The sequence below is a fragment of the Trifolium pratense genome, linkage group LG4 (assembly GCF_020283565.1).
Source record: "Trifolium pratense cultivar HEN17-A07 linkage group LG4, ARS_RC_1.1, whole genome shotgun sequence".
Classification (NCBI taxonomy): domain Eukaryota; kingdom Viridiplantae; phylum Streptophyta; class Magnoliopsida; order Fabales; family Fabaceae; genus Trifolium; species Trifolium pratense.
The window spans coordinates 40255712-40274227 of NC_060062.1; the positions used below are offsets into that span (position 1 = coordinate 40255712).

General features: G+C 34.2%; 3 protein-coding genes across 3 annotated transcripts; 1 reads left to right on the forward strand and 2 right to left on the reverse strand.

The window, feature by feature from the left end:
• Window positions 1–1040: 1040 nt before the first annotated feature.
• Window positions 1041–4252, reverse strand: LOC123882042 (dr1-associated corepressor-like). Its single transcript, XM_045930826.1, has 6 exons — window positions 4024–4252; window positions 2725–2797; window positions 2505–2598; window positions 2267–2383; window positions 2130–2187; window positions 1041–1854 (listed from the first exon to the last, which is right to left on the reverse strand). The coding sequence occupies exons 1-6, from the start codon at window positions 4054–4056 to the stop codon at window positions 1381–1383; spliced, it is 849 nt and encodes a 282-aa protein (XP_045786782.1). The 5' UTR covers window positions 4057–4252; the 3' UTR covers window positions 1041–1380.
• A 3040-nt stretch (window positions 4253–7292) lies between these two features.
• On the forward strand, window positions 7293–11795 carry LOC123921393. Its single transcript, XM_045973909.1, has 2 exons — window positions 7293–7468; window positions 9658–11795. The coding sequence occupies exon 2, from the start codon at window positions 9668–9670 to the stop codon at window positions 11636–11638; it is 1971 nt and encodes a 656-aa protein (XP_045829865.1). The 5' UTR covers window positions 7293–7468; window positions 9658–9667; the 3' UTR covers window positions 11639–11795.
• Window positions 11796–13303: 1508 nt separating this feature from the next.
• LOC123921394 (F-box only protein 8-like) lies at window positions 13304–15249 on the reverse strand. The gene has a single exon (XM_045973910.1). The coding sequence runs from the start codon at window positions 15052–15054 to the stop codon at window positions 13792–13794; it is 1263 nt and encodes a 420-aa protein (XP_045829866.1). The 5' UTR covers window positions 15055–15249; the 3' UTR covers window positions 13304–13791.
• Window positions 15250–18516: the final 3267 nt, after the last annotated feature.

Consider the following 18516-nt stretch of genomic DNA (forward strand, 5'->3'; position numbering starts at 1 on the left):
TTAACCAAAATATTTGCGGGTTCAACTACATTAGGTTGTGCAATGTCGGGTTCATCGATGTTCGGTTTCATTTCAAACGGAGGTTCGGCCATCACAAACCCTACCTATCACAATAAATTTCAAAATTTTAAAAAGTTGTCCAGTTTGGCATGTGGGATCCGAAATGGGTTCGGATTGTATGAGCCAAACGCGACTGTGATCATAAAACCATGAAAATTGAAAAAATTAACGGTTTAAAGTGCTTATTACCTCTTGTATGACTCCGATTGAGTATTGCGCCCCTCTTTGAGTGAATAAACGTTGCTTTCAAGTCTCTGATACGCCAAAAAAATTGCCCTAGCTCCAAAGCTCCCAATTGAGTGTCCAAGTGGTTATGAAAGTGCAACTTCTGAAATATAGGCTATATAGACTCTATTCGGATCCTACACACCGAATATGAGTGTTTCCGGTTGGTAGAATCCGAAATGATGCAAAATTTTAAAAATCAAAGCATTTCGGATTGTACAGTCCAAAATCAAGTTTTCCTGGGCAAATCATCAACGATATACAAGTCAGGCATAGCCAGCCAATAGCTTGTTTAAACTGGTTTCGGATTGTATGGTCCATATCAAACAAGTTTCGGCTTCCATACTCCAAAACCGTTAAAAATAAGGACGTTCGGATTGTACAGTCCAAACCCAGGTTTTCCTGGGCAAAACATCACGTACAAGGCAGGCATAACCAGTCAATTGCTTGTTTAAACTGATTTCGGATTGTATGGACCATAACAAACAAATTTCGGATTCTAGAGTCCAAACGCATTTATAAGGTCAAAATGGTCACTTTGGGGGGCCTTGGAGGAAACAATGGGGGGAAAAAAGCAATTTTCCATAGCTTTAGCTAAGTTATTACTGGGTTGGGTTTGCTAGCTTGTCCGAACTGTATTCGAGAGCTGGGTTGCCCATGAGATCATGGGTCTAATTGAGAATGCTACTTTCAAAACCAAAGTCTTCTCGGTGCCTGCCCTTGGGTTTGCCCATGAAAAAGCTTTAAGGATCTTGTAAAAGCTTGTGAAGTAGAAGAACAATTATGATTAATGGAAGAATATAACTCTAAAGAAAATACCTATAAAGCCATTGCCTAAGGGAGGCATCCAGAAACTTTGAATAGAATGCCTACCATAGGCAACACCTACCATAAGATTATAATTTCTAAGATTAAAATACTATTGGTTATTCTAAATTAAAGTACCACTTTGAGCATCTAAACTATGCCTCCTCCTAATCCACCTAATTAATCATCACTAATGATTTGTCTAACACTACTTGTTTCCTCCTAAAAAATCTAAGTTAATTCTACATCAGAACATTCTAATGATTAATCATGCCAAAGCAAGTTCATCTACACTTCTTCATCATAATCTTCCATATCTTCATCAATCCTTTTATTTAAGTTAGCAAGTTGAATAGGATCAATGGCCATTTTTTCCATATCAGACAAGGACCACCCAGGATATTCATCAACCTTCTCTTCTGATTTCTCTTCTGATATTGATTTTGAAGATGAACCAGTTGGGACAGGAGTTGGTGTGGATATAAAATCCATGTCGTCATCCGGATCCATATTTAAATCGATATTTCGAACAAATACTTCAGCCGGTTTTCTGACTGGTGAGCAATGCTTAACTTCTTCGGGTTCTTGCTTAATTTCGGGACTTCCATTACTTTGAGTGTGGTTGCCATTTTGCTTCAATACAGAGTCATCTTCAAACTTGATATGTAAACTGGTTTCTTGATCTGCGGTTTTACTTCCTCGGCCACGACCCCTACCTCTTCCTCTACCCCTTCCTCTTCCACCAGTTTGTGCAGGTTCTGGCTGCACATATCATGAGAAGAAAAAACTTCATTATTCAGATATCCAAAGTGATGTGCATGGATATTACACATTAAAAGGTTTAGGGCCCGTTTGGATTGGCTTATTATTATAAGCTTTTCAAGATAGTTTATGAAATAACAACTTATAAAGATACAATTTTCGGTAGTGAAAACTTATGCAGTAACATAAAAGCTTATATAGGTACATAAGTTGTTTCGCATAAGCTCAAAAATACGAGATAGTTGTTGATTTGAAAAATGGAAAACTTATATTACCATTTTACTTCTTTTGGTCTCCTCGTCGCTGTCATTATTGTCACCTTCAGCAACTTTCCTAATACACAAAAATAAAAAATCAGTATACTGAAATTGACCAAAAAATAAGAACAGCAGCTAAACACAAAGTCACAAACCTCCTTTTCGTGACAGTTTGGTCGTCACCAGTTGCGACAGAACCACCTAAATCAGGAACCTTGCTCACAGTATCGTTTAGAAAATCAAAGATATTAAAGGTTTGTACACACTGTTTTCTGCAAATCCAGGAAGTCATGTTAATCAACTTTTTAGACGTAAGAAAGAGGATATAAACACTAGAACAAATAGAACACGGTCCAAGAGCAAGAAAGATAAACTAATAGAAGCTTCGCTTACAAATGAAAAGCATTCACGGTCTTCGCTCCCCTCCTAAGTGTTATTTCATATGTTCTATCGCACAAATCTTGCAGAAATAGCTCTAGCGCTTTTGCTGCCAATACGCAAAAAAAAAAATTATGATTAATAAGATATTATTTATTACAAGCTCCCAAAAGCACGGTACGAAAATCAAGTTTCAAAAAAATAAAATATAGGGTATGTATGGAAGACTACTTACAAACTAGAACAGGCACAGCCATTGCAATCTTCCCAACATCTTCATCGGTTTGCATAATTTTCTTAATCCTAGCCTGTCAATAATTGATTACGCAATCATTATTAATATGACTAAAACTAAATCAAGAAGATAAAAGGGCATTTGGTTTAATGCAATAAGTGACATTTCAATAATGGCACATTTCAACACGTTCAAATGGCTATTTGGCTAAGTAACTTTTTTACCCCTTTAACTAATGAGTTCTTAGACCATGTTCCCGGACCAAGCAGATTTCTAACAGACCAACGCAAAAAAAATGAATAACGAATTTCTAACTAATAGGAAGAAAAAAAAAAAAAAAGATGTTTAAAGGAAAATACTAAGTGTCTCTATTGGCTGTGACACTATCTGCTATAGGCATTTCACTATTTTCTGCAATCCAGTATCGATAACATTGACCATAGCCCCCTTGTACCATACTATACAGCACGTAGTACCATACTTTACAGCACGATGGCCCTGTTAACAAAGAAAACATGACCTAAAGGGATTCCAAACCAATGACAACATATTTATGCCGCTATTGGTAATTGATATTCCACAGTGAAACCAAAGCATATAGGCAATCCATTAGGAAAACAAATGTTTCCAAACAAAGACATATAAATGCAAACAAAATCATACTAAGCAAATCCCCAAAGTCAAGCACGGTTATGATAAAGAAGATTTCCTGATTAGACGCGCCGATCAGTAACCACGCTTCACAATTTGCCAACATTCCTTTGTGACAAATTAACTTGCACTATCCCGAACCCAAGTTGCATACACCTCCCGAACAACAGTGTTATCAATCGCGGATTGCAGAAAATAGTGAATTGTTCCTTCAAATTCCACTACACTACATTGCTATAGCGCCCCCCCTACTTGACAACACTTTGTACTAAATCATGTATAACGTAACAATAACAATTAGTTCAAATTCCAATGAGCAATCATAACAACTAGTTCAACAACAAAATTACATAACTAAAAATCACCACAACAAAGTTGTTTTCTATACACAGCGTCAATAAAAAAAAAACAAGTTTACACATTAAAACATGAATGAAAATTGAAAAATATAACTTCAAAAACCAAGGGAAACCCATGATTCATGTAATCAAAATAACCAACCCCAACAAAACAAAACCTAATAAGAATGACAATAATAAAGATTAAAAAAACCTAATAAAACAAAAACATAAAAAATGAATGTAAAACGTAAAGTTAGAAACTTTATAACAAAGGGTGAAAGAAAAGGGAAAAGTAGAACGAACTTACAGCAGGGAAACGAGTATCTAGTTTCTTCCTCATGTTGTTGTGAGGAAGAAAACAAAAACATAAACAAAAACACAACTTTGTTGTTTTATAAAGAGGAATGGATGAAAAGAAGAAACAAAGATAAACGTTGAAGAAGACGAAGAGGAAAAGGTTTTGTTTTGTAATATGTTGTTCGAGGAACCGTTTATTCTATTTCAAGGTTTTTTCTACGCTCAACTCTCTGTCTTTTCTGTTCTTTTGACCATTCCAACAATATTTATACTCTCTTTTTTTTTTTTTTTTTACTACTCAAACCCTTCACCACTATACCAAATTTTATGGCTTTCTTTTTTAAATAATACTAATAAGGATGACACGCACAAATCGAGAAATGGTCCGAATAATAACATGTGTATTTATTTTCTAATAAAATAATTTCTATTTACCTACTATATTTTTCGTTCCTATAATATAACTCTATAAGATTAGATATTTTTAATTTTTGACTTATAAAAAAATACATATTTTTACTTTAAAAAAATATTTGTTTTTTTTTTTTTTTATAATATGGTTTTTTTTATAGTGATTTGTTTTGTTTTTACTAAGTCATTTTAATGTTAATGTTATAATTTTTTATGTTTAAAATCTGTCAATATTATTATGTCTATATATTATGTTAAAAAAAATGTTAAATTGTTTTCATTAGGACTAAAGATAAAATAATTTTTTTGGGGGATGAAAACATGTGTCATTTTTCTATAAGAACGAAATCCAAAAATCGTTAATTTTATAGAGATTGAAAATATATTTAATCCTATCTTTTCGTTAATTTTATATAGATTGGAAATATATTTTATCTTACAATGAATATGAATTGGTCGATGTAGTAAATGTTAATGGTCAAAGTTTTTGGCCAAAATCGGCCCATGTACAACCCTAGTTAGAGTGGTGCAAAATGTGCAACAAAGAGTAAGTTTGAGGGTTGGGAAGCAACACTAGTTAACATGACAATCTCTTCAACAAGGTGTTTTGTCAAATAAAACGTGTATTGTGAATACATTTAGGAATGTGTGTCGGGAAATAAGTATAAGGCCCAATACCTTATTAGAACCACCAAAAGCCTTCTTGGCGGAGTGATAAGTAATATTAATTTCACTAAGAATATTCTAAAGAGAGTAATTATTATCATTGAAGAAATCTTTGTTATGAGCAACCACGCGAATTAAACAACAAATCAGAAAAAGAGGGTCATGCTTCGCAACCACGCGAATCACCGAATTGTGTGATAGAAAACCGAAACTTTTCCAAACATGCACGACCTTGAGACAATCTATTCATTTTAAGTCACGTTGGAAGCATGTGTTGTACCATTGTCAATACACAACCACACACGCAAATAAACATCTTATTGGCTATAATATCGATGTGGTGTATGCAACTTGCCTTTTACTTTAATACAAGTAATTTTACATTCAAGTTTCTTTATATTTTTTGCATTTTAACTTTCCAATACTATTTAAAATTTTAAAGACAATTAAAGTTACAAATTTGAATTTACACCTTAAACCTATCAACTAAGAACCCAGAATAATCTAATTTAAGTTGTAGAATGATCATTGAATTTATTTGTATGAAGTAAATAAATTTGAATGTCAACAGATTCACAACCACAATAATTATGTGATGGAAAATCAAATTTTTTCAAACATGCAAGACATTGAGACAATCTATTGCATCTTAAGTTACATTAGAAGCATCAACCATGTATTGTGCCATTGTCAATACACGTTGATCTCTCACAAAAATGTGTCTTGTCAATCTCAAATAAAATTGAATCATAAAAGAAAAGAGTTAGATTCAACCAAACAAAACAAGTACAAATAAAAATTTATGATTAGATAAAAAAAAATTAAACCATAATTATACATAACATTTGCACATAGTCCATTGTGAAACTATTGTTATGACACATTAGCCTAATACGGTAAAATAATTTTAAAAAGTTAAATATCGTGATGTGACAAAATAAAATATTTCTATTGAATATCACTAAGTCATCATAAAATAATTTTAAACCGACAAACTTTAAATCTTATAGATACTGTAAATAAATAATTCACTAACCAATATTGAAAAAAATAATAAATAAAATAATCCATCATGTTTTCCATAAAAAAAAATTTAAAAATTTGTTTTTTTTAACAATTTTCATATCTCTCTTTAAAACCCTAATTTTATCGACAAGCTCTCTTTCAGACTTATTTTTTTAGGCCACCTTAATTGTGTGATGGAAAATAAGAACTTTTCTAATCATGCATGACCTTCATAGACAATCTACTGCATCTTATGTCACATTAGAAACATGTATTGTACCATTGTCAATATACATCCGCGCCCATGTACAAACATACACAAAAGATAAACATCTTATTGGCGATAATCTTGAAAGTTGAAATGATGTATGCAACTCACTTTTTATTTTAGGATATTGATAACAAGTGCCCCCCAAATCACTCTTTAAGCATCTTAAATAGTAAACTTTTATGAATTTTTTATGAAAATGTGTAAAGTCAATACATTGAAAATTAAATTGCTCAACTTTTTGAATAAATAATTTCTTTAAATAGAATGCTTAAAGTGTGCTACGGGAGCACTTGTTAGCATTAAGTACTTTTACATTCAAGTTTCTTTACATTATTTACATCTTAAACCTATCAACCGAGAACTCAAAAAGAATCTCATTCAAGTTTTAGATTGACCATTGAATTCATTTCTTTGAAGTAATAAATTTCACCATTAACATATTCACAACCTCATTAATTATGTGATGAAAAATCAAAACTTTCTCAAACATGCACTAGGACAATATATTACCTCTTAAGTCACATTAGAAACATGTATCATACTGTTGTTAATACACGCCAGTCTTTCACAAAAGCGTGTCTTGTGAATCTCGAATAAAAATTACATCATCTATCGTAAAAGAGTAATATTAAAACAAGCACAAGTAAGAGAATATGATTACACAAAAAGTTCAAGCCGACATTACAAGTCACATTTACGCAAAAGTCCAATATCGCAGTTTAATCTTAAAAAGTTAAATATTTCCTGACGTGGCAAAATAAAAGATTTCTATTGAACGTTACTACGTAAGAATAAAACAATTTTACACCGACAAACTTTTAATCTTTAAAAAAACAATAATAAATAAAAAATCCAATATTTGTTAGATTTAAAAAAGCAAAAACTTTTTTCCATAAAAAAAAAAAAGAATCGTTTCATTTTGTTTATTACAATTTTCAGATCTCTCTTCAAAACCCTAATTCCATCGAATTCAGTTTGAGCCTCGAAAAACCTATCTTCCATCTTTCTCTCTCTTCATTCTCTCTCTAACGATTTTCCCGTTCAACAACGATCCATCATTCATCTTCATCCTTCATCAACGCTCCTTTGTCTGAAACCTAAGGTTCGTAGTTCTTCTTCTTCCTCTTTTCCATTCTTTTGGATTTTTTTTGGTATTTTTCTTGGTCCAAGAACCATAGCTATGATCTTCTATTGCGAACTTGTTGATTTTATTTGGGAGTGTGAAATTTGCGTTAGGTTTTGTTCAATTGTTGAGTTAAGTGATTCGAATTCCGCATTTTAGTTTTTCATGCCGCGGATTTGAGGAATTGGGATTTGTGAAGTGAGAATTTGAGAGCGAATTGTGTGTGGGTTTGTTAGGTTTTGTGATTCTGTAATTTATTTTGCATTATTAGGTTTTATTTGTATTCGCCGCGCCGGAAAATGGTTTGTGGTTTGGGTTTGTAGATATTGTTATGGAAAATGTTTTGCTGGAGTTTTGAATGTTTGTTTGGAATGATCACTGATATAGTTATGAAAAGTTGGGTGCTACTCGTTTGGTTTTGCGGAAGAATATTAGTTTGGTTTGAGGAAATGATTTCGCTTTTCATTTCTTGTTTTCACTCGTAGTGTTACATTTTTTCACTTTGTTTTCGAAGACTTTTAAACCGGAAACACAGTGAAAACAAAGTTGCAGTTTGGTAATTGAAAGTGAAACCAAGAACTGAAAATATAAAATGTTGACAGACCCTTGAAACCAAGAACTGAAAATATAAAATGTTGACAGACCCTTCACTCTTTTGTTTGTGTTAGACCGTAAGCTTTGCTTGAAGTTGGATTACCTAGAGTTAATCTGATGTGGAGCTGTTATTCAGCTAGAATTTTTGGGGGCGGGGGGCATCATGATTACTGATATCAGCCAATGAAGCAGGAATAGTCCTTCTTATATTATCGATATACTTGTTTGTTGCATTCTTCCTTCTTTTATCTCTGTATTGCTGATATAAGGCAATGAAGCAGAAACTGATCTTGTTGCTGTCCATGCCCATCTGAACTTGAAATATGGCTTTGTTATATTCTCGTTATACTTGTTTCTTGTATTACTTGCTCCTTCTTTTATCTTAGGGTTGCTGGCTGTTTGATCAAAATGCTGGACCTGTGTGAAAAGTGATACTTGTTCTGTCAATTTTATCTTTGCATTTATCGTTTGAAAATCGACTCGTGTTGTGAATCCTTACGGTCAAATTCAAGCGAGTTCTTCTCAATTTTGATCCTGTCCCATGTCATTGTGTTTTTGGATAAGGACCTACTTTTTTTTTATTGTCGGATGGGCAATGTATAATTGAATAAATTTCTAATTCCCATTAATATGACTGGAGATTTCATACTGCTTATACAAATAAATGAAGCAACGTAATCTTTCAAGGACCTAATTTTTTATTGTCAGATGGGCTATGTAAATGTGTGATTCATTGTTGTTTTAATCTATTATTAGGTGTAGGACTGGATATCTTCCCCTTATTTCATCCCCCTTTCAATGTTTCCTGTTGACATGTACTTATTTTGATGATAAAGTTATTTGTTTGGTGTAATTATTTTCTTATGTAGTTAGTGTTTGGACTAGTTCATTTTCTTTTCCTGGTCTGTTCTTTTCCTTAGATTGTGTCTGTATCAAGGCATATACAAATTATAATTCATCTTGGGGAAAGTGGTGCTGGAAAATATTACATTCTTAATTATCGCTGCAAGTTGTAATATATGTATTACACCTGGGTATTATTGATTCCCGATAATTTTGTTTACCCACGTGTTTCCCACTTTCTATTCAGATGTTAAATGGTGGAAATATTAGGCACTGATTACTTGCAAAAAACATTTTTAGTTTTTTTTCTTTCTAAAATCCATGTTCATTTTAAATTGCAAGGAAATGGAAGACTCATGTAATGCATAATTGTGATAGAGAAAATATAGAAGAATAGCATAGAGAAAATAATGTTTTGCGATTTTCAAAATTTCTCATAATGTTTAATCTACACATTGCTGTACTTTAAATCAGGGAATGGAATTTTTTTTCTTCATTTAATTGGCTTTAGTATTGAAATTTTTTCTCCAAATTGCAAGTGTCTCCTCTTTCGCCAACAGATTCATACATATATCACAGTACCAATTTTATTTTATTTTCTGGATTACATAATTAGATGTAATGAAATTTGGTCAATATGTTATCTTGGCCTTTATTGATGTATGTAATAATCTGCCAATTAATTTGTCAAGTATAAAACAATTATAATTTATTTTCTTCAAATGGTACAGGGTTAAAGAGATGTCTCCTGCATCCCGATCCAAGTCTAAAGACAAAAAGGCTACCAAGGAAGCTCAGAAGGCTTCTGCGAAGTCCACAGGATCCGGTGGTAGTGCAGCAGCTGGTATTCCAGCGAGTGCATATAATCCATTATTAGGAACATTCCATACTCTGGACACATCAGCGACACCCTCTACCTCACCAATACATTCTAATGGTCGTTTTCGGAACATAGATGAGACAGATGAACATCCTGGCAGCTCGGTGGTAGCCGGTGTTGAGTATGATTCTGTTTCTAACAATGGTAGTTGGTCTGGTGAGTCTGAAGACCATAAAGAGAAAATATCTAATCCTCCTGTTCGCCTGGAAGCAGTCCCTGGTGCTGATAATGACAAGCGGGAGAAAATCCGCCAGAAGAATGAGAGGAAACATCAACGGCAGAAGGAAAGGAGAGCACAGGAGCTGCGTGAGCGGTGCAGAAGTTATCTTATGTCAAGGAAGCTTGAGACACTTGCTCAAAAGCTTGTTGGTATGGGATTTTCTCATGAACGAGCAACATTGGCACTGGTATTAAATGAAGGTAGGGCGGAGGAATCAGTAGATTGGTTGTTTGCTAGTCCTGAAGACGAAGATGGTCAAAATGATAAAACCATGGGTAGGGGCGGCAATTTGAAAATTGACATATCAGAAGAACTTGCTAGGATTGCAGACATGGAAATTAGGTATGGCTGTTCAAAACAAGAGGTTGAAAGAGTCATTGTTTCCTGTGAGGGTGATCTTGATAAAACTGCAGAGATCTTGAGAGAATTGAAACATGATCCACCATCTGCTCCACCAAAGCCAGAGGAAACTGGTGATCCTCATATCATCAACAATGGTAAGCAGGCAGGAATGTCTAGTCAGAACCCAAGGTCACAAACAAAACCTGTTCCTTCTCTGAATCAACCCAAAACAGATGATAGAGATTTTAATTATACAAAAGCATCAACTACAAATGGAGTATCTTCCGAATCCAGCAATAAAAATATGCAACCTCTAAAGAGAATGCCACCTAAGTCTGAATGGGTAAAGCCACAACAGGCCACTATACCATCTGACAAAAGGTGGCCTGGTGCAGGATCTAATCCTTCTGTTTCTTATTCATTGGCATCGCCGTTGCAAGTGCCACCCCCACCTACTAAGCCTGAAGCTCGGTATGTTTCTGTTGGTGATTATAAGAACCTTCAACTTGGAGCAGCCAAGGAACCCATAGTTGTAATGCAGCGGCCCCAAACTGCAAATGCAAAGCAGGTTCCAGCCACAAGCATAAGTTCATCGCCTCCTGGAATGTCTGCCAACTGGTATCCAACCAACAGTGTAGAAGCTATGAGATCTAATGTGTTTTTACCTCAAGCTCCTAGTACTAGAATCCCTAGTCCAAACTATCCAAGTTCTAATCAATTGTATCACCAACTTCAATATCAAACTCAACAACAGTTTGTTGCTGGCAGCAGCAACTCAGTAGATCCTCAAGCAACCAACCGAGGGAACAACAATTGGAATAGAGCGGGTGCATCTCCAACGCTTGCTGCAGCTTCCTCACTAGGTCTCTTTCCAAGTAAAGGGTCAGCAGCCACATCAGGGGCATCTTCTCCGGTAGACTGGAGCACTGGCGGGTCAATGCAGTTTGATTATACCAGCATAGATTGGTCTTTGGATAGAGGTTTATCTTCTTCACCAATGTCAAATGCTTTAAGTTTAGGGCTTTCACCTTTTACAAAGATTAGGGCTCAAACATATGATTCTAATAATGCTTTTGGAGGTGTTGCTCAACAACAGACAATGAGATCATTGCCCTCAAATGGGAGCACTGTCCCCTTGCCTGGATTGCAAGATGGCGGAGCAGCTTCTGCTGAAACTTCTGCTGCTGGTTCTCAGGAGTGGACTTCTGCGTTTGAAGAAAAAGATCTTTTTATTTTACCGAGACAGTTTGTTTCTTCTCCATCTCGGTAAAAAGATAGGGAGAAAAAAAATGAATGAATGAATAAAATGAAAGAAAAACCCAAAAATGTGTGTGGATTTGTTGTTGGTTCTTTTGATTTTACAGTTTATGTTTTGTTGGTGGTAAGCTTCAGTGGGAGGGGTTAATCATCCAAGAAAATTATGCTCACATGCACATTCACAGTCGCTACTCACCCAATGAGTAATCTAATCAATGCCTGAAATTTTTGAGTAAAACTAAGTAAATACTGCAGAATCCTAAAGTTTTTGGACATAACAATTTTATTTTTTAAAAAGTGAACCCAAAGTGATTAAGATCTCCAAATATATCTATTACTCATGTCTAATGCGACCGTAAACTGTTGTGCAACTTTGGTCTATATTTAGGTCTAAATAGAACGATTCCAAATGTTACTATGACATTTTTAAAAAGAGAAGTGGTAGGGTAGGAACACTATTTTTATGACATTTTTAAAAAGAGAAGTGGTAGGGCAGGAACACTATTTTTTGGACATTCACTCTCTAAGAGGTGTTGAGATTCACTCCATTTTTTACTCTGTTTATTACTCTGTTTATTTCGTCTTTTGTTTTTTTGGTAAACACTACAATTTTGAGAGTATAAACATAATGTAATGTCTTGTGGGTTTCAATTATTTTTTACATACTTCGAACTTTGCAGTGTTCTCTCAAATAGATCCTCAACCTTCAAAAAATGTTTTTTACTCTTAAATTTTATATGTGATAATTCATCTTATGATAGTTCAATCTTATCGTTGACAAATATTTGTGTCTCGTGTTTGTTTATTAGCGATAAATATTTGTGTCGTCTATTTTCTATAAGTGACAAACAATTAGTCTCATGTTTACACTCACAAATTATTTTAATTGATTGATAGAAGCCAGTATTGTTGACCCACATTTGGTGATGCAAGTTGCTTTGATTTAGTAAATAGCAACTATACGATTGAATAATAGGAGTATAATTATACATTTGGTGATGCAAGTTGCTTTAAGAAAGGGCTAAGATAGAGTTTTTGGTTGTTATTGAAGTTTTATGGGTTAGTAAGTATATATATAGATTGAAGTAGTTGCAAGAGAAAATTTATAGTAATTGATACTCAAAATTTAGTCAATGAACATCCGATACATCATTTTCAATACCTATAAAAGAGATTTGAGGGTTTCTTTATTAGTCTTTCCTCTATCTTGGCATACTGCTTCTTGGCCAAGAGAGGCTTATCGCAGCAATCAATTCCTAACAACTGATCGGCGACTATAGTGTAGGAAAGCCTCCCTTTACTCAATAGATAGCGAGTCATAGGTACTAAAATCAATTGGAGTGAACTGCTTGAGCAGGAGCTTTTGACTCGTCTTCCGTCGCATCTGTCTTCAGGACTATCTATCTAGGCTCAATTGTGTTATAAGCCGCAAACAAGTTATTTATTTAATATGCCCTATATATTATTTCATTATATATTCCTAGACAATGCTGCAACTAGTACTTCAACAAACATCTAATGGAATAGCAATATATAATGATATCTAACCACTTTCAGCTCCATGAATACAAAAGCTTCAAGAATCCAAGCATAAAGAAAATGAGAGTCTAATAAAGTTTTCACTCAGTTATGTATTTTGTTTGAACAATTGATTTTAGCAACTGCATTGAAACTATAGTATAATAATATAGCCTTTGTAATATTCAAATCATTGAGACAAAAATACAAAATCAGATTCAATGTTCTCTCACTCTCTGCAACTTTTCTCTCACTATACAAAGCAAATAATCAACTCTTGTTTACCAAAACATCTCAGTGGAGAAAGTACTCATTTGTAATTGATCAGCAGCTAAACAGAAAAGCTCTACTTATAAACCATTCTTACTTGCACACAATTTTTTGTGCATTTGAAATTCTACCTTTTGTTCTGGTATGCTTTGATTTTATCAGCTAATTTGGAACATATAAGAAAAAAATGAAGCACAAAATGAAGCACAAAATGAAGCATAGATATTCAAACAAAGATATGTTGCTAATTAGATTATCATCCTTACCAAAACTAAACTATTTCTACATAAAACCGAAGGCGAGTAGAGGCAAAACACCATTCTTACGATTGAAATAGACACCATATCAGTTTGCAGATAGAAAGACTAATAGCTTTAATCATAGATCTCTTGGATGAAAACAAGAAGAAAAATTTGTATATATTCCTTCAATTGGAAGGCTTTCTTTGTGGAATAACATCTTGTAATCATTTGTCTGCGTTTTAACACCAATGTCAACAATCATCCCGGTACTTAAATCAAACCAGGCTAGTTCACCGTCTTTTTTTCTGAACAGTATATTGCCTTTCTTCCCCGCTCCAATAGGATACTCAAGGCATGGTAAGGGCCCAATAATGAAAAGCTTAGTCCAAGATTCCTTTATACCGAGTTCACCCAAAATTGAAATGTGAAATATAGATGCCTCAGTATAATTTAACATAAAAGCAATAGATCCATTCAATACCATCAAGTGCCTCCGGACCAAATTAGAATCAAAACTATCATCTACGGGTATGGGTGTTACAATGAAAGATTCTTTGCAGAAGTCAAATGACACCAAACATGTATGTGTTTCATTTTTATCCCACCAATGAAACACACCATCCATATACACTTGCTCACGGCTCCAACGAGAATGAGGCATCTCGACATCAATTTTCTTCCAAGAGTTACTGCTTAAGCTATACATCTCCCAAAAGTGTCCGGAAGACATCCCACAAGAAGAAGAGACATCTTTTGGATAATAATGTGTGCACCGAATAATCTTATAGTCATCTTTAACACGATCATAACCAATTTGATAATGATGAGCCGAAAAATCCCATAAATGACTATTCTCATGCGAAGGAATGGCCATGAAATCATCGCCGATTAAGTTCCATAGTATAACATTCTCTTTTCCGTAGAAATCATCACGTCTTAGATTAAGAGTGCCATTATAACTAATCGGATACAAAATATCGAAACCATTATCATCCCCGTCCTCCTCCTCGTCGTCATAATGATGATCGCCATACTCCAAAAAATCATCAAATTTGATAGCCTTTGGTCCATCTATTTGTACTATATCATCAAACTTGTCTCCGGAAAGAGAGTAGAAAACATCACCAATTCCGTTCCACAATTGTTCGTCTTCATCTTCAGGAACTTGTATCATATGTAGAAGGAGAGTTGTATGATGATCATCGTAATAAGAGCAATATTTAGTTAAGAGATGGTTGCGGTACATAGTAATGAAATAAGGGTTATCAAATAAAAGAGACCATGATTTACGTACACATTCAAATCGTTTAAAAGATTTGAGAGAAAGTTTGGAAAGAATAGAGAAAACAATATCATCGGGTATATGATTGCTAACCTGAACATTGAATATCTCTTCCATCTGCAATGAAGAAAGAAAAATAGAAGAAAAAGGTGTAACCTAGCAGCACTGTCGCAGAGGAACAGAGACACAGGGTTTTCTCTTTAGTTACTTCAGAGTCTGCTTTATTATGACGCTATCTTTTTTTTTTTTTGCAATAAATGAAGCTATCTTTTTATTTTAATAACAAACAAATCTATTTGAGTAAAAACAATAAAAAAATCAAACCTACTAGGTGGGATTCAGATTTTCTGCCGTAACGGTGGGCCGTAATAATGTATTTGGACCATCCAATTTAAATTTAATGGTTCGTCTAATCTAAAATTAACGATTGAGATTAAAAATTGTGTGCCGCTGCAAGTTTCAAATTCTTCTACTTTTATATAAAATTAAATATACCAAATGTAACCAACATAGTGTGACATAAGTGGTAAATACTTAGGTCCCTTAATCATTTGGTCCTGAGTTCAATTTTCGGCCGATTCATATGGAGAAGCGTTTGTTGGGAGATGTCAACTCTTTAAATGGATCTCAGTTACCTCGAAAGAATTAGTCTGCAATTTCACGCAGAGAATACCTTTGATTTAAAAAAATATATCAAATGTACGCGCAAATGCACTATCATTCTATCAACTACCTCTCAAGTCAACAACTCAACCATGACAATATTCACATAAATCAAGACACAAACACACGACATAACACAAACATAAATACCTAAAAAAACCAGAAATGTTATCCAGACACAAATCCTCCAACAAATATACAACACAAAGGGGTATGTTTGTCATTTTGCTCGTAAAAAGAGGGGGTAATTTTGTCAAACCAAACTGTTCATCTTTCCCCTTCCTTTTTCTTCCACCATCACCAGATTTGCTCCGCCACCACCACCAGATCTGCTCACCGTCTGATCTGGCTCTTCTCTCACCGTCACCACCACTGTCATTGCCACTCTCTTCTTCACCGTTGTTCAATCGACGCAAACACAATTGGACGCCAAGAAGAAAGCAGGTGGTGGAGGACGACGCAAAAACTGGTTGTAGTAAGATCTGTGCTCGTCATAGATGGAGGAGGACGACGATGGTGACTGGTGTATAGAGAGATATCGTGCGAGAGAGTGGCCGACGTGAAAGATTGAAGAGAGAGTGATAGCGACGACCGTGATGGAGGACGACAGTGGTTACGGTGGTCGGTGATAGAAGTGATGACTGCTGCTGTGGTCACCGGTGATTATGAAGGAAAGGAAAAAAAAATGGAAGAGATAAGGTTGTTTTTGACTCGGAGAAGAAGGAAGAAAAGGAAAAAGAAAAAAAAAATGCATGAACAATACCGTATTTTTGTTGGCATTTGTGTTTAAATATCATTTCTGTAAAAAAAAATATGTACACGTGCATTTAAATGAGGAATTTATTTTATTAAAAAATTCTGAAAAAATATTTGATAGAAATTGAACTTTATTTACATATCTATTATCAAAAAAACTATAAATATTATAATAAAATATTTAACCCCATTTTTATTAGCTTTTTTTTAATCCGCCCTTTCATAATTTGAGGGTATTTACCCATCAACCAATAAGAAACAAGCAATATGAAAATCCACATGAAAATCTAAAAGTTCGTTGTGAGTACCACATGCAAATTCACTTATATGGCTTGTTCTTATTGATTGATGGGTAAATACCTATGAAGTACAGACTCTGACACGGACACAGACATCGCGACACTGTTAATGTGAAAAATATAGGACACCGACACCGCTACATATTTATAAAAGACATAAATTGAGAATAAAAAAATATACATGTAAGTCTAAGTTGAGGAAATTATTTCTTAAAACAAGTTTTAAAACAAGTTATAATAGTTTTTCCCCTTTATTTATCCACCTACGATCGAAAAAGCTAAAAATATTGTAATTTGTAATTAAAATATAATGTCTTCAATACCTCATTGATCAATAATGTTGTTTCGACACATCTTTAATTCTTGTAGATATGTCTGATATATGTCAAAGGAAAGTATAAACAAAGAAAAAACAATTTGTTTTGGGACACTTGTCCGACACGTGTCGTACGCGTGTCTTACAAGTGTCGGACACCGATCAAAGAAGTGTCGAAGTAAAAAAAATTGAATTTTTTTGGACACCGGTCTGAGCTATCCGACACGTGTCGTACGAGTATCATACGAGTGTCGGACACCGCGACACGCCTAATCATAGAGATGTTCATGCTTCTTAAGTAAATACCCTCAAATTATAAAAGGGTAGAGTAGGCATCACCAAAATATTATTATAAAATACTACAAACAAAAAAAGGGTGATAGCTTTTATGCTGTAAGGAAGCACACTCCCCTCCCTCTGGTCAAAATTCACATTGGAGAGGATGGTTTCTCCTACCAAAGACACCTGTTAATATTTTCCACAAAAATAATATATTGTAAATATGCAATTCGGTTGGTAGTAATACATTCACATTAATTTGAACTAAAAATTTATCGTTAAGTGAGGCAGAACTATTTTTCCATATTTAGAAATATTTTTTTATGGTGGGCAGTGGTATATTGCAAGGAACGTTTTCTTTCTTTCTTTCTTTGTTTTTTTTTTTTTTTATTTTGGTTTTTGGTAGACTAATTAAATTGATTTGAAACGTTAAGAAGTATTAAATATATAATTTACAATTCATGTATGTGTTCCGTAGTAGCTCTATTGGTAAAATTCTGATGTTGAATTTCCGGGTTTGATTCCCGGCTGCGGAAAATATATTTTTGCTATTATTTTTGTTGTTTTTGTTTGATTTAGATGAGGATTTATACGTCAAAAAATAAAATTAGTATAAAACCGCAAGAAATATATATCAAACAAAAGCAAAGACAAATATGGTATTCCAGCATAATTGAGCCATCAATCTTACCAACTACAAAGGCAAGACTTAAAATAGCCAAACGGCATTCGATCATTGTTTTTGTCACATAATACAAAGGCCACGAGCACAAAAGCTGTGGAATCTACGCATAAACTTTAAAAGCATCAGCAAATTTGAGAGGCCTATATTCAACCACAAAAGCTAGCTTGAGAGTTGGGGTTTACGCTACCTTTATAAAGGAGTTGAACCTAACTCAACCTTACAAAACCGGCTTGTAAGGTGAGGATTACCTCTTACTTATAAACTCTTGTCGAGACCAACTTACATCCGATATGAGACCAACTCACTACAGTGAGCCACTTTTAATTTGCTCTTTCTTTTTCTTTACTTCATTGTGAAAAACAAACTAGTATCAGTATGAGCATCATATTAATAGTCCCTTATAAACTTGCAAAACAGCAATTTAGAATCAATTTAGTCCTATTCTCAAATTTTGCACCACAATTTTAAACGCTTTCTAAGAAGAATTAAATACATAATTTGCAATACGTTTCCATGTGTTCCGTAGTAGCTCTCATGGTAAAATTCTGATGCTGAATTTCCGGGTTCGATTCCCGGCTACG